Raw genomic sequence first — 19,952 nt, forward strand, 5'->3', positions numbered from 1 at the left:
GTAAAGCCTCAAGTTTTAAGGTCTCTTGCACTGCCACAACTAGTGCGTCCACCAATGCTTCTTCCTGAATTATAGCAAGAGAAGAAGCGTCCTCCTCACTGTCTGAGGGGGCTTTACCTGGGATAACAGCCCTTGCAGAGGAACCTGCAACTGCCGTGACCATCTCTGAATCTGAGTCAGAGGTGTCAGATGGTATAGGGGTAGGCGGGGGTCGCTTCCTTGACCCCCGTCCCTGACAGGCCGCCTCCACCCGAGCCACCATAGACTCCAAAATTGCTGTAAATGACTCTATACTCTGTGCACCGGCGGGTCCCGAGGCCCCCTCGAGGGAAACAGGTGGGGGAATATGTGTGGCAGGGTCCATAATAACTCCAGTTACTTCCTGGATAATATAATTCAAAAGTAAAAAAAAAAACTTTTTTTTTTTTTTTTTTTCTTTTCTGACCCCCAGCGCCACAAAAAAGCCCCTTAGTGTTACCTGCTTAGGGACCCCTATCGAACGAGAGAGAGAGAGATAGACCCCCAGGCTCACCACTTGATGCTCAGAGTTAAACTGCAACAGCTTACAGCGCTGTCTTGACAAACAGGAAGTCTTTTGGCTGGCTGCCCAGGAAGAAAGGAGGCGGCTCCGCCCCTCTGCACGCCTTCCAGCGCCTCCCCCAAGCTCCACGAGGTGTAGGATCACCTCAAACATGGCCGCCCCCATGCTGGAGACACGAGGCTACGCCAAAATGGCGGCTCGTGCGATCCTGCAAGAAAAAATGGCGGCGGCCTGCTGAATGTCGGTGTGCTGCACACAACACTGTCTCTGCCTGGGGATATGGCGTGGTTGGCGGTATCGGCCCCTGGCGGACCGCATGGCCGTTCGGGAGGCCTGCTAATAGCTGGAGATCTGATTTGGAAGGCAGTCTACATGTCCGTGGCTTCTGACTGGTAGGTAGCTTATACTTAACCCATAAGATTCCCAGAATGCCACAGATTACATCTTTTAAACATGTATACAATAGATTGTTAGCTCCCAAACCAAGCCTCCTGGCTTTTTGTACACAAAAAATCACACTCAAAGTAGGAGGATCTGTGACATGTTATAGGATAGAAAGGACTCTTTCTTACCATACCGAGAGGGGCCCGCGTTCACCCCAAAACCCGTCAGAGGGAAAGGGGGAACATACTACTCACCATACCGGAACCAGGCGGGCACCAACTCCTGACAGTACCCCTCTCCACCGGGGCGGGAGGGCTGTCGACCGATACGAACGCCGTGACTCATGGTCTTTGGCGTTTCAGCGAGACGTTTAACTCGCGGGTTCAGTCCTTTTAATGGGACTTTGTCGCGGCCGACCCAGCGCGGAGCTATGGCCTGCACGCGCTCGTAGGCTGAACTGGGGTGACCACCGGATCTCAACATCCAGCCCGTCGCCCAGTTCAGCTTTCTTGCTTGAAGATCTCACAGGAACACTGGAGAAAAAGCTGTCTAAAAAAATCCTTTAAGAAAAAATTCTTGCCAGGACCTAAGATCCCAGCAAGGTGTCTAGGTCCTTACTCCTAACTAGACAGAAAATAACTGATTTGCTGAGGCAGAGAGAGAGAGGATATACCCTCTGGGACTGCCCCTAGGGTGTGGCCAGAGCTTTTTAATTTCCTGTCTAGTCCTGCTCCTGCGGAGGTAACATAACCCGAAGGTGGTGTATCACCGAGGACTACGTCTGTCGATGAGCGCTAGAGAAATGTGCATTTACTATTTTTTGTCAAAAGGTGAACTTATTTTTTAAGGTGCTGCTAGTAACCCCATGACCATTAGTTTCACTAAAGTGGCTGTAAACCCTCACATGTACCCATTCAAGTGACTAGCATTAAAGGGTAACTCCACTTTCGTGGGGGAAAAAAATCAGCAAATAAAGAAAAAACAATATAGCGCATACAATTGTGAAACAAATCATATTGTGATTGAATGCTATTAAAAATTTCCTTTTCAATCTGCGGCTGTTGTAATGTTCTGAAATTGCAATGCAATATGGCTACCTGAAACTGTTCTGTACACAGAATGTGTACTAACCACACACCAGAAACATAATTTTCTGCTTGTGTGATTGGCTCATAGATTTTCCCAGAAGTCTGCCTAAGATATACAGTAAGTAAGATTTCTGGCATCCCCTGCAACAAAACATCATTTTGGTGAGATACTCCCAATAGGAACACGTCTAAAGGGATGCAGGCCCAGCAGATTTCCTCATTAGAGCCCTGCAGCTGCTACAGTTGATAGATAATTATGAAACCACTCCCATTTGACCCACTCAGCACAGAGGAACAAAAATGTAGGAATCTGCAAAGTTGTTTGTTAAAATCCCTGCAATGTGCAGAGATGACCCAGAGGGGAATGTTTTTTGCTCAACAAAAGTGGTGTTACACTTTAAGTACCATAAGGACCAAGCCTAATTACTCCATATTTTGTGTTGTACCCAACCCAACCAAACCTTTCAAGGAACTCCATTATCTGCTTCGGAAACAAACTGCTCTCTGAAAAGCAGGACATCTAAGTACTCCATGGCAGGGGACAGGCTAAAAAGCAATGCCACAAACTAGTAGTGAAAATTCGCCACTGCAAATCCCAGAAACCTTTGGTGAGGCTGGAAAGTTTGTGACACAGAAATCTCCTGCCTGATAAAGTGAAGCAATTACTGACTGGGTAGATTCCATCCTGAGTGCTGTAGGGATAGCCTCTGGCAGCCCTTAGCTTGGTCTATTCTCTTTTGACCATGCTCCTTGAACTGATAAAAGTGGCTCTAAAGTTTTTTTTACCTTACTGCACTCTGTACTCCCCCACAGCTTGCCCTTATCTGAGCTTGATCTGAATTCACCAATGTGCCCAAGAGAAGCATGCACACTGGACGTTTTGCTAACGCTCCTGGACTCCTTTCCTCCTGGCAGTAATGTTTTGGCAGAAAAAACGCTTGATGCTTATAGACGCATGCAACACATTTAGTTGCATCAAGCACTTTGCTGGTAATTATTTTATCTGCCAGAATAATCATTTAATTAGGCCATTGCATTTAATTGGCACTCAAGTGCTAAACGGTGCGTTTACACACATGAATATTTTTTCTGCCCAAATACTGCTGCTCACACAGGCTGTGGGGAGGTTCTTCTGCCACTAAACGCCCCTGCCGCTAACATGCAGGGGCATTTAAATGCAGAAAAACAAAAATGCCAGATGCCCCTAGGAGGAGCAGAAAAAACATCCAGCGTGCATGAGGCCTAGTATTTTTAAAGTAAGCACACTGATTATTATACTATCCATTTCACTGTTAAGGAAAATTTTTTTGCCAAAATTAACATTCTCAAAGTATCCTATGTGTCAAGTTGCTGTAAAAATGGTTATAAAGACTAAACATTTTTTACCTTAATGCATTCCTTCCTCATTCAATCCAGCGCTGTGCTGTGTGCAGATCTTCTCTCCCCTCACTTCCTGGTCTTGCAAGCTTTGCTGAGGCACAGGGAGCCATTGGCTCTCACCGCTGTCAATCAACGCCAGTGTCGACGGAGCGGATGTGAGGCAGAGTCCCACTGTCTGTCTAAAGATGCGGACAGCGAGGCTCAGGAGCGAACCCCAACGGGTGCTCACTCTGGGGACTCGCCAGAGAGGAGGATCCAGAAGCACTAGCGGGGAACCAAAGAACAGGAGGTTCAGAGCTGGTCTGTGCAATTCCATTGCACAGAACAGGCAAATATAACCCTGTTTGTTATTTTTTTTTTTAATGCATTTGCAATCACTTTATTATAGATTTTTTTTTTTTGTTAATTTGGTCATATGGTTGCAAATCATAATTAGGCCAAATTTAAAAAAAATCCCACAATAAATACATTGAAGCCAACACTGACACCTAGTGGCAGGAAGAAAGTGCATCATGACCTGTGTGACCAAATATTTTCCATTGACTTACAGTGCAAAATACGAAAATCAATGTAAGGGTGAGAGCCTCGTCTTTCAGACTCAAAGCCGGCTCTGCTTCTTACTCGGACATCTCCTATAAAAAAAAGAAAAAGAAGAGTGTAAACAGACAGTGCAGTCATGATATCATTACTACCGGTGAAGCTTTTTAATTTACACTACAAGTAAATAAAAATAAAAAAAATAAATAAATAAAAAGATACACCATTATCGTACACAACTCCAAAATTATACTTTCAAACATGCAACTGCATGCTTTTATAGTGTGTCAATTACTGCCTGCGCAAACCAAGTCAAAGCATGTGTTAAGCATTCAGATGAGCCTAAACTGTATGTTCTTACAGTGTGATGGTACAAGGCACCTTACTGTGACAATACAAGATCACTTTTCATTCAGTAATATCTGCCTGCAGGATGCTTACAAAACGGGAGTCTGCATAGTGTGCAAGGCTCAGCACCTAGAAATGGCAGCTTTTAGCAGCTCAGCTTTTTTTTTTCCCCACTCAATGCCATATGAACCCACTAGGTGTTACTTACTTGCACTCAGCTGTTTGAATATTACACAAGAGCCTATCAAAACACCAAAACTCAGTATTAACATATTACAGTGTCACATAATGAATTATCCACTGAAGGTTAACATTAGCTTTTTCAGAAATAGATACCCCACCCAACTGCAAGTTTTCCTTCCAACTGAAGCTGGCTACAGATGGATACAATTTCAAACAATATATTTTTTAATAAAAGCCTTAGTAAAATTTGTACGGAAATTCTCAGAACATTCGTTCGCCGTTATTAAGATTTAATATGCTTTTAAACATTTGATTTTGGAATGGACGGAATTTACAGAAGAAAAAAAGAAAACCACATGCAGTTAGAAATGTGTTAATTTAAGATCCATCCTTCACCTTGGCCTTTTCTCACAACTGTGGTAGAAAATGAATATGTATTTGACCCACTAATGATAAAAAAAAAAAACTCTTAGAACCTTCTTTTCTCAAGAAGTTTTGTTCAAAATTCTACCCATTTATGACCAGCTTTGGCAATCTTACAGAACAGATGCAATTTCTGCAAAAAAAAAAAACAAAAAAAACACCCACACACACACAAACAAGACTGAGTTGATAGGCAATTAAGATAGAAACACAATACAATTTCTCAAGTTTAACAATCAAACTGTTCTAGAAAAAAAAAAAAAAGACTTAGGCCAGCCAGACTGAAATTCTGCGGGTTCAGCAGGAACCCCCTAAAATTTAAATCTATCAGACTTCAGTACAACCAGCCAGTTGGGTTTTTCTCGTGTAATCTCTGCCAGTGGCTATAGCCACCAGCAGTTATCATTGTATTCTGATTGCTGGGAAACCTCCCGCTGTCGGGACACAATAGTGCAGTGGAAAGGATTCCTTCATCAGCACTGACTGCTGATGGGGTATCAAGCAATTTTATTTCCTTCAACCTGTGGTTGAAGGAAAAAAAAAAAATGTAATAATCTATGGCTAGCTTTAGTTGAAAAAATAATTTGCAGATGAGTAGACAAATGTTTTTATGAACATTGACACAATGTCCTTGGTAACAAAAAGCAAATTCATTGAAAGTGGAAACAATTTAAATGTTAAAAAGAGAAAAAAAAAAAAAGTTAAGTAGAAAAGCCAAATTTACATGCAGAATTGGGTTTTTGGCAGCTGCACTCTATACACATTACCATGTTGGAAATAATTGCAAGCTGTTAATGGGGCCATACATTAGAGTCAGACAGCAGACAAAAATCATCTGTGTATGAATAAAAACCAACTTGCAATTCTGAAGCGCATCAGATCAGCAACGATAAGATATTAAATTACAGAGATGACAATACATAGCTATAGACATAGTTAAAGGATGATTACCATGGCCTTTTTAAAGTAGCAATGTTTCGACCTATATACAAATACATTTCATACCAACTCTGGATATAGAAACAGGCTGTAAACAACAACCTCACTTCTTCAGCAGCCTATGTCGCTGTTACTCATTAAAACCCAACTCCAGTCAAAATCTTTATTTTTAAATTTTTTAAATAGATAAATGGTAAAAAGGCGCTGGTAATCTTTAAAGTGCTGGATATAAATGCTTATAAAATAATTTGAAGTGTATACTTATCAAGAAATTCTTTCTAAAAAAATCCAATACAAATATCAATGGTGCATATATAAATTAAATAATTAGTAAAGTGCAAGTGCTATCCTACAATCATGCAAAAATAATTAGATTGCCCTTACGCAGGCTGGGACGCACGCCAACCGCCGCATGCTAGCAGGGGAAAGGAGATACAAGAGGGATACTGCAGATCCTTGGAGGCTTTTTCCTGATACCCGCAAGCAATCAATGCAAATTGCCCAGTGCCAGGAGGGCACAACTAAATGTAAGAAGCCAACTATTGTTATTTTGTGTATTTCCATTAAAACCAACAGTATTACACTATTTTTGTGTCTTTATACATGCGGACTGTATCTTCATATGTACGAGTAACGCACAAATAGGAGTAAGGAGCAGGATATTCTGGAGAAAGGAGTCGATTAAAGGTCTGATCCACCTAAATAAAGGGATCCCAGGCGTTGGGGGTCCTTGCGACCTGCTTCATTCTGGTAAGAGGCAAAGAGTGACACACCCCATCACCTGGAGCACTAAAGATCCAAGCGATTGAATTTATACAATTTTTCCTGCATGAATTGACTTGGACTACCAATTAATTATTTATAAGCAATTTTTAACCACTTTTAAGCACTGTAATAGTGGGCACAATATTTATTGATTTAATATATTTATCATTTTTGCTATTCAATTTATCTTTGTGGATGCACAAGCAAGCACTGTAAAAAAAAAAAAAAAAAAAATATTTTGCAATTATTTTTGCACGATTGTAGGATAGCACTTGCACTTTACTAATTATTTAATTTATATATGCACCATTGATATTTGTATTGGATTTTTTAGAAAGAATTTCTTGATAAGTATACACTTCAAATTATTTTATAAGCATTTATATCCAGCACTTTAAAGATTACCAGCGCCTTTTTACCATTTATCTATTTACCTATTTATTGTTATTTAACAATTAAAAGGGCAGCAGGTTTTAACATCTTTTAATTAGGGCTGGGCGCCTTCACAATCTTTTATAATTTTAAATTTTTTAGTTTGAAGGCAAAAGGCTTAACTTTTGTCAGGTTTAAAACACTGTGTGTGTCCTCAATTAGCTTCCCCTTGCTTCTGGTCTAAACACATATCAAATATAAAGGAAATGAGGAGAAATCTTTCAACTGTGGGCACAGACAACAAATGCTGACTGATTTGGCCTGTACATGAAATTAAAAAAAATTTGGATGGAGTGGAGCTTTAAATGTCCAGCATGGTGAAAGAATGCACCAATAGGACATCACAACATTGGCAGCCATTCAAAAACCATATTTCTGCTCTTCAGCACTAGATTCCTATGATCAATTCCCAACCTGTACAATCTGTATGGATTTGTTAGGTTGTACTCAAACTTTCCATGGGATTCCTCACACAAATAGAAGAAAAAAATAGAAGAAAAAAAAAATTCAATCAGGCTATACAAAGTGTTTCTCCATATGATGGTTCTGCAGAAAACTGTACATAGTTAGTGCCTTGTGCATTATTAAAGGCCCTAGGTTTTTGGCTCTTTATAGAACACACACTTTTATACTCTTCATGTCAGGTCTGCGCTCCTGGAACCCAAGCCCACCCTGCAGTGCTCTTTATTAACCTTTGTTGTAACCATATAAATGCCTTCAAAAGCTAGACAGAAGTGTGCGAGTCTTGTGACAAACCCCTATACCTCCGGTTTTGCTCAATAGCAAAGAGAAAAGGTAAACACAACTTATTTTAGAAATAACTTTTTTTTTTTTTTTTTTTACAAGAACATTTAGGTTACATATGCAAACATGCAGTTTGCATCAAATCCAGTTATTTTTGGGTGTCCATTAGGCATCCAGGCAAAAAGTTTACTAAATCTAGTTTTACTAACTTGTGTTAAGGGATGTATGCCGGGAATGTGGAATCCCTGCTTTTGGGGCATGCGTCCTGAATGCATACAGCACAATGCATAATTTAGCACACACCTAAAACTGTAATAAAGCAATAAACAAAAACTGGATTTTTGTAAGAACTTACCGTAAAATCCTTTTTTCTTGAGTCCATTGACAGGCGCAGCTCTCATACTTTTTAGCCATTGGGTTATGCTGCCCCCTGCAGGAGTAGTACTAGGCAGGAAAGAAAGCAATTCACCATGCCCACGGGGCTGTCCCTATAGGCATAACCCCACACACCCTGATCCAGCAAAACAGTTTTGTTGCAAGCAGTGAAAGAAGACACAAAACTATCCCCATATCAGAGGGTGGGTGCTGTGTCTGTCCGTGGACTCAAGAGAAAAGGATTTTACGGTAAGTGCTTACAAAAATCCCGTTTTCTCTATCGTCCATTGACAGATGCAGCTCTCATACTTCTTAGCCATTGGGAAGTCCCAAAGCAGTGTAGGCATGAGGGGTGGGGAGAACGCAACCAGATAGTAAACGTTAACTCCAAAGGACAAACTTAGCCAACTAGATAACAAGGAGCTCAACCGGGAACAACAGGAGCTCACCCATGAAAGAAAAAAAAAACTTAAAAAGAGAAATAAACAATTCTCTTATGAAACCGCAGCCTGCAAATCCTTGTGGCCAAAAGGAAGCATCCGAAGATGCCAAATCTACCTTGTAGAATTTTGTAAAAGTGTGCACAGACGACCAAGTCGCTGCTTTATAAACTTGCACTACGGAGGCCTGATTGCCAAAAGCCCAAGAGGCACTCAGCGCTCTAGTAGAATGCGCCTTCACAGGGAAAGGAGGAACCTGACCCTTCAGTGAATAAGCCTGAACAATCGTCTGCCTGATCTATCTGGAAATGGTCGCAGAAGACGCAGCCAAACCTTCCTGAGGTCCTTCGGTAAGAACAAAAAGAGTCAGTTTTTAGAAAAGACTCAGTGCCAGAGAAACCCTAACCGCCCGAACCACATACAGAGAGTGCAAGGCAATTTCCTTGGGATGCTGAGGCTTAGGACATAGAGAAGGCAACACAATGTCTTCATTGAGATGAAAATCCGACACCACTTTAGGATGAAAAGACGGATTAGGTCGGAGCATCACTTTATCTCTGTGGACCACCAAATAAGGCCAACGACAGGACAGAGCCGCCAACTCAGACACTCTGCGGGCAGAAGTAATTGCCATCAGAAAGGCAACCTTCTTGGATAAAGAAAGCAGAGAAATCTCCCTAATGTTCTCGAAGGCATTTGAAGGTAACAGGGATCTCCGCAGGGGAGCCAGATGACGCACTCCCTGAATAAAGGTGCGAATCAGGGCATTAGCAGCCAACGGACATTGTAAGTAAATGGCCAAGGCCGATGCTTAGCCCTTGATAATGCCCAAAGCTCAACCCCTTTGTAAAAAGGCCAAAACCCTAGCTACAGAAAACAAGCGAGGGTGCAGCTGCAGGGATTCACACTATGAAATGTACAATTTCCACGTATGATGATAGATCTTCCTGAACGTCGACTTCCTGGACTTCAAAAGTGTAGGAATCACTGAGTCAGAAAGACCTCTACCCCTTAACACCTCATTTTCAACAGCCATGCCGTTAAAGCCAGTGACCGTAAAGCAGGATGGAAGATCGGTCCCTGGGACAGCAGATCCTCTCGCAGAGGAAGTCTCCATGGAGGATCGACGACCATTTTTGGTCTGCGTACCAAAACCACCGAGGCCAGTCTGGAGCCACCAGAACTACTGGAATTCCTTCCACCGCCACTCTGTGAAGAAACCTCGGCAGGAGCTTCAGCGGAGGGAAGGCATAAATCAGCCGATACTGGAGCAGGGTGTGTGGGGTTATGCCTATAGGGACAGCCCTGTGGGCGTGGTGAATTGCTTTTTTTCCTGCCTAGTACTATTTATGCAGGGGCAGCATAACCCAATGGCTAAGAAGTATGAGAGCTGCGTCTGTCAATGGACGATAGAGAAATAAATAAACCTACATTAGTTCAAGTTTATTTAGGGGCACAAAATTGTGCCTCTAACATATATATCATTGTAAAGAGAAAACATTGCTGAATAACTGAAGACTAATTTTACTTTGCATGATTACATCTAGTTTATTTTTTATTTAAATATACGTATTATAAAATAACCTGTTAAAACTTTTTTTGCTTTTGGAAAAAATGCCTATGGAAAAACCACTCGCAAGACCTGTACCTCCAGTAATAAACATCATTAAATAATTCAAAACGCTACAAGCAAATCTAGATGGTATCAATAATTAGCAGTTTTAAGTTCAAATAATACATTTAGTTCCGCTTTAAAAAAAGTATGTATAGCCCCCTTTTTTTTTTTATATATTTAGAGTAGAGAAGGATTAGAACCACTTGTTTTTATTTGTTCCTTTGTCCATTGTAAGTAGATTCACCCCTCTTCATTTGTCCAGGTAAACATTACCACAAAGACAACATGTTCTTTTCAAAAGGTTTCCCAACTACTGTGCAGGCAAAGTAGTAAAACCTAGGATTTTCTATGACCTCTTAGGTTGATCTCTGCTGGCTATACATCTCATAGGTATGCCATACCTCCCTTCAACTATATCAGTATACTTCTACATTTGCATCAAGTCCATAGAACACTGCAGCTTCTCCCAGTTCTGGTTTGGGATCTCTCTTCACATTTAATAGATTGCTACATTCATATAACAAGTAACAAATAGCTGATAATAGTGCAGGAGAGGGGAGGATTAAAGTTGCAGATATCACTGCCGCATCACACACCTTAGTCCTGGCTCAGAATTAAAGTAGTTCCTACAGAGAACTGCACAGGAGAGAATGAGTGCACAACTTCAATGGCAGCACCACCTCCCACAAATGCTCTGCAAGACAGCATATGGATAAAATGGATAAAGGAAAAAAAGAGAACCTAAATTTGCAACCTTCTGCTGCATTAAAAAACAAAAAAAAAAATATATAAAACTCACTATATACTACAATCAACACTTACCAAAGTGTTCTTTCAATCCAGCGCTGTCCTGTCTGCAGCAGCTTTCCTCCCCTTTTCCTGGCTTTGTTGATAGCAGTGGGATCCATTGGCTACTGCTGCTGTCAATCAAATCCTGAGCTGTGAGTTGTGCTGTGTGTGTGTGTCTATAAAAATGCACAGAGCCCGGCTTAGGTGAGCATCTGCACAAGCGCCCCCCACAGCAAGCACCTCATTATGGGGGGAAACTCCAGAAGAGAAGGAGCAAAAAGCACTGACAGGGGACCCCAGAACAGAAGTTTTGGGGTCGTTCTGTGCAAATTCACTGCACAAAGCAGGCAAGTAAAACATCTTTATTTTAGGGGGAAAAAATGATGTTTACAACCGCTTTAACAAGTGCAGGGCATTCTTATTGCAAGGAAGGATTTTTGTTTTCATTGGAGCTTAAAAACTATAAGGATCTATTACCAGAATACAATGAAATTCAAAAGATAAATATATTACATATATTAAAGTCAGATTCTACTGTGTTTCCCCAAAATCAGGCCCGGGTCTTATATTAATTTTGGCACCAAAAGACACAGTAGGGCTTATTTTCGGGGTAGGACTTCTGTGTAATGTGCTGTCTTCTCCCTCCCTGCCTGTACCTAGTAAAAGTGGTTGTAAAATCCTAGCATCCACTCTATTACTGTTTTTTAGAACGTACAGTGTGTTTCTGTAATATAATAGTGTGAAATACCTTCGGTACGGCTCAGCTGATTCCCCCCCCCCCCCACTGCTGTCCTTCTCTTCTCCCCCCGCTGACAGCTGGGGGTCACAGAAGCGCCAAGTATTATAATATAATATAGTGTGAAATACATTTGGTACAGCACCGCTTGGCGCTCAGCTGATCCCCCCACTCTGCTCTCCTTGTCTTCTCCCCCGCTGACAGCTGGGGGTCACAGAAGCGCCGAGTATTATAATATAATAGTGTGAAATACCTTCATTGGGGGGACAAAGAAGCGCTGAAATGAAGGTATTTCGCACAATTATAATATAATACTCGCTGCTTCCGTGACCCACTCTGAGCACTGCAGAGGGGAGGGGCTGAGATTTCCTCGCTGACAGCTATGAGAAGAGAAGGACAGCAGCGGGGGGGATCAGCTGAGCGCCGCTGTACCAAAGGTATTTCACACTATTATATTACAGAAACACCCTGGACATTATATAAAAACAGTAAAAGTGGATGCTAGGATTTTACAGACACTAAAATAGGGCTTATTTTCGGGGTAGGGCTTATATTGCAGCCCTCCACGAAAATAACAGTAGGTCTTACTTTCAGGGCAGGTCTTATTTTCGGGGAAACACGGTATATACAAATAACCAAACATAACTGTCTAACATCCAACTGGCTCTTTTAAATTTAGGCACACAGAAGACTAACTTAGAGAAGGTACAGTGCCTTGCAAAAGTATTCGCCCCCCTTGAACTTTGGGACCTTTTGCCACATGTCAGGCTTCAAACAAAGATATAAAACTGTAATTTTTTGTGAAGAATCAACAAGTGGGACACAATCATGAAGTGGAACGAAATTTTTTGGATATTTCAAACTTTAACAAATAAAAAACTGAAAAATTGGGCGTGCAAAATTATTCAGCCCCCTTAAGTTAATACTTTGTAGTGCTACCTTTTGCTGCGATTACAGCTGTAAGTCGCTTGGGGTATGTCTCTTACCAGTTTTGCACTGAAATTTTTGCCCACTCCTCCTTGCAAAACAGCTGGTTGGATGGAGAGCGTTTGTGAAAAGCAGTTTTCAGTTCTTTCCACTGATTCTCGATTGGATTCAGGTCTGGACTTTGACTTGGCTATTCTAACACCTGGATATGTGATATGTTTATTTGTGAACCATTCCATTGTAGATTTTGCTTTATGTTTTGGATCATTGTCTTGTTGGAAGACAAATCTCCGTCCCAGTCTCAGGTCTTTTGCAGACTCCATCAGGTTTTCTTCCAGAATGGTCCTGTATTTGGCTCCATCCATCTTCCCATCAATTTTAACCGTCTTCCCTGTCCCTGCTGAAGAAAAGCAGGCCCAAACCATGATGCTGCCAGTGGGGATGGTGTGTTCAGGGTGATGAGCTGTGTTGCTTTTACGCCAAACATAACGTTTTGCATTGTTGCCAAAAAGTTAGATTTTGGTTTCATCTGACCAGAGCACCTTCTTCCACATGTTTGGTGCGTTTCCCAGGTGGCCTGTGGCAAGCTATAAACAACACTTTTCATGGATATCTTTAAGAAATGGCTTTCTTCTTGCCAATCTTCCATAAAGGCCAGATTTGTGCAGTATACGACTGATTGTTGTCCTATGGACAGAGTCTCCCACCTCAGCTGTAGATCTCTGCAGTTCATCCAGAGTGATCATGGGCCTCTTGGCTGCATCTCTGATCAGTCTTCTCCTTGTATGAGCTGAAAGTTTAGAGGGACGGCCAGGTCTTCGTTGATTTACAGTGGTCTGATACTCCTTCCATTTCAATATTATCGCTTGCACAGTGCTCCTTGGGATGTTTAAAGCTTGGAAAACTTTTTTGTATCCAAATCCGGCTCTAAACTTCTCCACAACAGTATCTCGGACCTGCCTGGTATGTTCCTTGTTCTTCACGATGCTCTCTGCGCTTTAAACGGACCTCTGAGACTATCACAGTGCAGGTGCATTTATACAGAGACTTGATTACACACAGGTGGATTCCATCTATCATCATTAGTCATTTAGGTCAACATTGGATCATTCAGTGATCCTTACTAAACTTCTGGAGAGAGTTTGCTGCACTGAAAGTAAAGGGGCTGAATAATTTTGCACGCCCAATTTTTCAGTTTTTTTTGTTAACAAAGTTTGAAATATCCAATAAATTTCGTTCCACTTCATGATTGTGTCCCACTTGTTGATTCTTCACAAAAAATTACAGTTTTATATCTTTGTTTGAAGCCTGAAATTTGGCAAAAGGTTGCAAAGTTCAAGGGGGCCGAATACTTTCGCAAGGCACTGTAAATAGTAATATTTTTAATAGCTATCCATCTACAATTTCAAAAATGCTGTGTTAAATCAAATCCACCAGCAGTCTCTCAATGGATTTATTAAATGTATCTCTTCAAAAGCAACAACATTCAAAATGGAAAGTAATTGCAAGCTTGAGATTTTTTTTTTTTTTTTTAAACATATAGGTCACCTTGGCCTCTATTTAAAAGTACGGAACAAAATGCTTTACTAAAATTGAAAGTAACATAGAATTCCCTTTTACCCACAAAAATTTTTTACTCTTACTACATGTGTAACAAATACAATTTTTAAAAACTTTAATGACTAATCCTTATGGTCATTTGTGGCAAAACAGATGCAGCACTAGGCCCCAAGTAGTTACAAAAGGAAAATACTAACAAAAATACAATATTTTTGACTTACTGTAAAATCCTTTTCTCTGATGTTCATTGACGGATAACAGTGTTATATTTTCATTTGACAGATGGGTTATGCTGCGCTTCCTAGGAGTAGGACACTAGGTGGAAAAGGGTGAACAAAGTTAACATAGCTTTAACTACGCCCATGGGGCAGTCCTAGGTGGTATACTTCCACTTCCTGCACCAGGATTCAGTTTAGAAACACTCAGTGTCAGAAAAATACATAACTCAACTCTAAAGAGGGGTGGGTGCTGTACCCGTCAATGAAAATTAGAGAAAACGATTTTACGGTAAGACAAAAATCCAGTTTTCTCTTTTGTTCATTGACGGACACAGCGTCATACCTTCATTTGACCGATGGGACATCCCAAAGCAGTATCAGCATGAGGGGTGAGAAATAAACAGCAAGAAACAATTTCCAACAGGGCTAAACATAGCCAACCAGGTAACCCAGGAGTTCAAAAACACACCCTCAAGAGACAGAAGTCTCTGCCACCGCGGCCTGCAAAACCTTACGGCCAGAGGAAGCATCCGCAGATGTAAAAATATCCACTTTGTAAAACTTAGTGAATGTGTGTACAGACACCCAGGTGGCCGCTTTGCAAACCTGAACCACTGATGCATGATGACGGAAGACCCAGAGGCACTGAGGTCCCTCGTAGAATGCACCTTAACAGGGAAAGGAGGAACCTGTCCCTTAATGGAATAGGCCTGCACCACCGTCTGCCTGATCCATCTGGAAATGGTTGCAGCAGACGCAGCCTGTCCCTTAAGAGGGCCCTTCATAAGAATAAACAAATTGACTCAGTTGCCATCAAGTACACCCTAATGGCCTGAACCACGTCTAACGAATGCACAGCAACCTTCTTGGGGTGCTTAGGCTTAGGACATAAGGAAGGCAACACAATGTCCCCATTCAAGTGAAACCCTAAAATGACCTTCGGAAGGAACAACTGACAGGGGCGAAGCACCACTTTGTCCCGATGAACCACCAGATAAGGCGACCGACAGGACAACACAGCCAACTCCGAGACCCTGCGTGCGGAAGTAATTGCCACCAAGGAGGCCACTTTCTGTGACAAGGTAAGTAAAGGAATTTCACGAATATTCTCAAACTGCTGTTTTTGGAGGACCGACAGTACTGGATTGAGGTCCCATGGAGGCACTAGGGACCGCACTGGGGGAGCCAAATGACGAACTCCCTGCATGAATGTGCGGAACCAAGGAATTTATTGCCAACGGTCTTTGGAAGAAAACTGCCAAAGCCGAAATCTGACTCTCCGGCTCCATTCACACCTGGGCGTTTTTGAGTGTTTTTCAGCTCCAAAAACGTTAAAAAAAAACGTTCCAAAACGGCCAACAAAAAAAACCCCATTAATTTAAATGGCCCCTGTTCACATCTGAGCGTTTTGCAAAACGCCTGTAGCTGAAAAAAGTATATGAGCTTCTTTTTGGGCTGATTTCCAGCGTTTTTGATAGATGTCAATGCCTGCCTCCAAAAACGAGAAGGAGCGGGGGAGGGGGGGAAATTCCCTGGGACTCACACCAAGAAATATATGCTTTCCAAACTTAAAGGTAAATTTTTCGAGAGGTAGATTTTCTAGCTCTTAACAGGGTAGGAATCACTGATTTCGACAAACCCCTATCCTTCAGTACCTGGCTTTCAATAGCCAGGCAGTTAAAGCCAGCGACCGTAATGCAGGATGGAAGATTGATCCTTGAGACAGAAGATCTTCCCTGAGAGGAAGTCGCCAAGGGGCATTGGCTACCAAGCTTACCAGGCCCGCGTACCAGGATCGACGAGGAAAGTCTGATGCCACCAGAATCACTGGAATCCCTTCTGCCTAGATTCTGCGCATAAGTCTCGGCAGAAGTTGTATTGGAGGAAATGCATAAATCACGACGATACCAGCCCCAAGGGGCCAACGGATCGTCTACGGCATCTGCCAGAGGATCCCGAGACCTAGCAACGAATCTTGAAACCTTCAGGTTGTGACGAGAGGCCAACAAGTCCACATCTGGTGTCCCCCACTGAAGACACAGTTGATATAAATCTTCCGGGTGAAGGGACCATTCGCCTGGACACAGAGCCTGACGAATGTGGTAGTCCACCTGCCAATTTTCCCCCCTTGGAATGAGTCGGAAAAAAATGTTCCGCCCATTGTAGAATACCGGCCACTTATTTTGCCGCTAGGGCACTTCTGGTGCCCTTCTGGTGTCCCCTCATCTTGGAACAAGGGGTGCTGGGGGCCGGAGACACACCCTGGCTGTGACCAGGTTGTGTGCGTCCGTGCGAGGTGTCGCACTCGCAAGACAGACCTTCCAGTGGGATCATGTCGCGGCCAACCTAGCGCAGAGCTGAGATCTGCATGCGCTTGCTGGCCGGACTGGGGTAATCTTCAGGATCTAGAATATCCAGTGTGTCACCCAGTCCGACAGTTGATTGTAGTTCTCACTGGAACAGTAAAACTAGTAAAATAACAAAAGTGAAAAAAAAGTTGTTAAAATGAGAAAAAAAATGTCAGGACCAGAAATCCCAGCAGGGAGCTAGATCCTTACTCCTGACTCTAGGTAGATAAAAACTGAATCCTGGAGCAGGAAGTGGGAGTATACCACCTGGGACTGCCCCATGGGCGTAGTTAAAGCTCTGTCAACCCTTTTCCGCCTAGTGTCCTACTCCTAGGAAGCACAACATAACCCATCTGTCAAATGAAGATATGACGCTGTTTCCGTCAATGAAAAAAAAGAGAAATTAAGTTCTCTCACAGCGTACCCTGAAACAAATCTGACAACAGGACAATGAAATCCACTGGAAATGCCAACTCCAAGAAGACCATATCACAGAAAGAACAATTTACATAAAGAGATTTCTACCAGATGAGCTGGGTGCACTAAAGCTGGACATACACTAGTAGAGTTTAGTTTGAAATTTTTCATTTTAAGAACGTTCATTTGGTTTTATAAATCAGAGGTTAAACAGATTTTCAGTTTCAACCACAGTAATGGCAAAATTCAAAGGGGTGGGCCGGTAAATTTTTCTCAATCAAATAATTTTCTAATAGCGAATGTGGTTCTTTCAGTAAAGTCCATTTGTTCCAAAATCAAATGTTATAAAGCAAACAGAACTTGCAAGTACTTTCAAATGGCATTTGTCAAGTTATTGAATGTATAAAGAATTTTTGTGTGAATCTTTTTAAGAAAGTTTGTTCGAAAATCTTCTAGTTTTTAGGTGTATTCCTTGATGTTATCGGAATACATAACTGTATATTAAATATTTCTAGTTTCCTTTATATAAATCTGTGATGTCTCCATGTTAAAGTCAGCAACACACTTAAGGTGATGAACATATTTAATGTGAGGCAGGAAGACTGCTAGTTCCTCACATAAAGGCTCTACTGGTCACATCCTTTGTTTGAACCAGAAAGTCACTCCTGTGCCTCAGTGAGTATCCACTGAACGTACTTTGAGGAAAATTTACTAGAATTGGGGCACACAGCCTGGGGCATCTGTGCATAGTAGCCAATCAGCTTCTATCTTCAGCTCGCTCAGCTTTAAAAATGAAAGAAAACAGCTGACTGATTATCCTGCACATTGCTCAAGTCTCAGCAAATTCCCCTATATGCCCTTCTCCAGCTATTCGAAACCACTTCATGTGAGCCCAGGCCATCATGGACAGGGCCGACCTTTGGGGTGTGCAAGATGTGCTTCCGCATAGGGCGCCTCGGGCAACAGGGGCGCCGTGCGGCCATTACAGCTCGCAGATGATCAGGCCGCACATCGGGAGGTAAGCGGCGACCCCGGCCTAGACAGGGTCAACACAGGTCGCGGCCGCCGCTTACTTCCCGCTGTGTCTCGGACTCCCAGATGCAGGGCTGAGCTGTGTATCTCACACAGCTCAGCCTCCGATCCACCGCTGCTGACAGATTCCTCCTCTCTGCATGGACGCCAGAGGGGAGATAGTCAGCTCCTCCTCCTCCAGCCCCTTCTACTCCTTCTCCCGTCCCGCCCACACTCCCCAGGGATGTGTGGGCGGGAGGTTTAAAGAAAAAAAGAAAACCTGCAGACAGCGTGTGCCTCCCTACTGAGGTAAGTAAACTCTCTGATGTAAGGGGGGGGGGGGGCAATGTGTGGGGGGGTCTCTGAGTGGGGGGTCTCTGATGTAAGAGGGGCTCTGTGTGGGGGGTCTCTGTGTGGGAAGTCTCTTATGTAAGGGGGGGCTCTGTGGGAGTCTCTAATGTAAGGGGGTCTCTGATGTAAGGGGGGCTCTGTGTGGGGGGGTCTCTGATATAATGGGGGGCTCTGTGTGGAGGGGTCTCTGATGTAAGGGGGGCTCTGTGTGGGGGGGGTCTCTGATGTAATGGGGGGCTCTGTGTGGGGGGGTCTCTGATGTAATGGGGGGCTCTGTGTGGGGGGGTCTCTGTTAGCGGTGCTCTGTGGGGGTCTCTGATGTAAGGGGGCTCTGGTGTAAGGGGGGTCTCTGATGTAAGGGGGGCTCTGATGTAAGGGGGGGGCTCTGTGAGGGTCTCGGATGTAAGAGGGGCTCTGTGTGGGGGGGTCTCTGATGTAAGGGGGGCTCTGTGTGGGGGGGTCTCTGATGTAAGGGGGGCCTCTGTGAGGGGTCTCTGATGTAAGGGGGGCCTCTGTGAGGGGTCTTTGATGTAAGAGGGGCTCTGTGTGGGGGCTCTCTGATGTAAGGGGGGCTCTGTGTGTGGGGTCTCTAATGTAAGGGGAGCTCTGTGGGGTGGGTCGCTTATGTAAGGGGGGGCTCTGTGGGATTCTCTAATGTAAGGGGGTCTCTGATGTAAGGGGGGCCTCTGTGAGGGTCTCTGATGTAAGGGGGGTCTCTAAAGTAAGGAGGGCTAAGTTATTAGTGATCATAAAAAAGAAAGTCAAATAAAGTGCAAAAAATGTGCAAGAAAATGTGTGTGGGGGGGGGGGGGGGGGGCACAGGATTAGCTCGCACAGGGCACCTAAACACCTAAGGCCGGCCCTGGTCATGGACCCAGCTCCTGGAGGAACATTGGGGTGGATTTACTAAAACTAGATAGTGAAAAATCTGGTGCAGCTGTGCATGGTAGCCAATCAGCTTCTAACCTCAGCTTGTTCAATAAAGCTTTGACAAAAAAAAAAAAAAAAAATCTGGAAGATGGAGCTGCGCCAGATTTTGCATTCTCCAGTTTAATAAATCAACCCCATTGTTGGACAGGACTCCTAAGCTGACCACGTCATTATGGAAGTGCCAATTAGTCCAGAAGAAAGGACTACCTACAGCTGAGGAAGAAACCATGACATTACATCTGCAGCCTTCATGCCCGTCCAGTAAAGTTTTTTTTTTTTTTTTATAGGAGTCCTGCTTAAAGTTTTTGTTACACAGGAAAAAGCATAGAGTTTAAACACTTATTGCTACTGGTCTCCTGGGTCCTCATTGTATGCTCCAATACCAACTCAGTAAGAAATTAGAGAAATATCCACAGTAGAGTAGCTTTGACTGGAGTTGCATACAGCTGCAAGAAAAAGTATGTGAACCCT

General features: G+C 43.0%; 1 protein-coding gene across 4 annotated transcripts in view; it reads right to left on the minus strand.

Moving 5' to 3' along the window:
- Window positions 1-19,952, minus strand: part of PDE7A (phosphodiesterase 7A) — a 256,033-nt gene that overhangs the window by 106,579 nt on the left and 129,502 nt on the right. For 2 of the 4 annotated variants that reach the window (XM_082259747.1, XM_082259749.1), the window contains exons 3-4: window positions 4,487-4,519; window positions 3,942-4,025 (exon numbers count right to left, since the gene is read on the minus strand). In XM_082259747.1, coding sequence (XP_082115873.1) covers window positions 3,942-4,025; window positions 4,487-4,519 — 117 coding nt within the window. The remainder of the gene's footprint in view (window positions 1-3,941; window positions 4,026-4,486; window positions 4,520-19,952) is intronic. The other 2 variants (XM_082259748.1, XM_082259750.1) reach the window with 1 other exon arrangement.

Source organism: Pelophylax lessonae (genome assembly GCF_965119305.1).
Source record: "Pelophylax lessonae genome assembly, chromosome: 5".
Taxonomy (NCBI): Eukaryota; Metazoa; Chordata; class Amphibia; order Anura; family Ranidae; genus Pelophylax; species Pelophylax lessonae.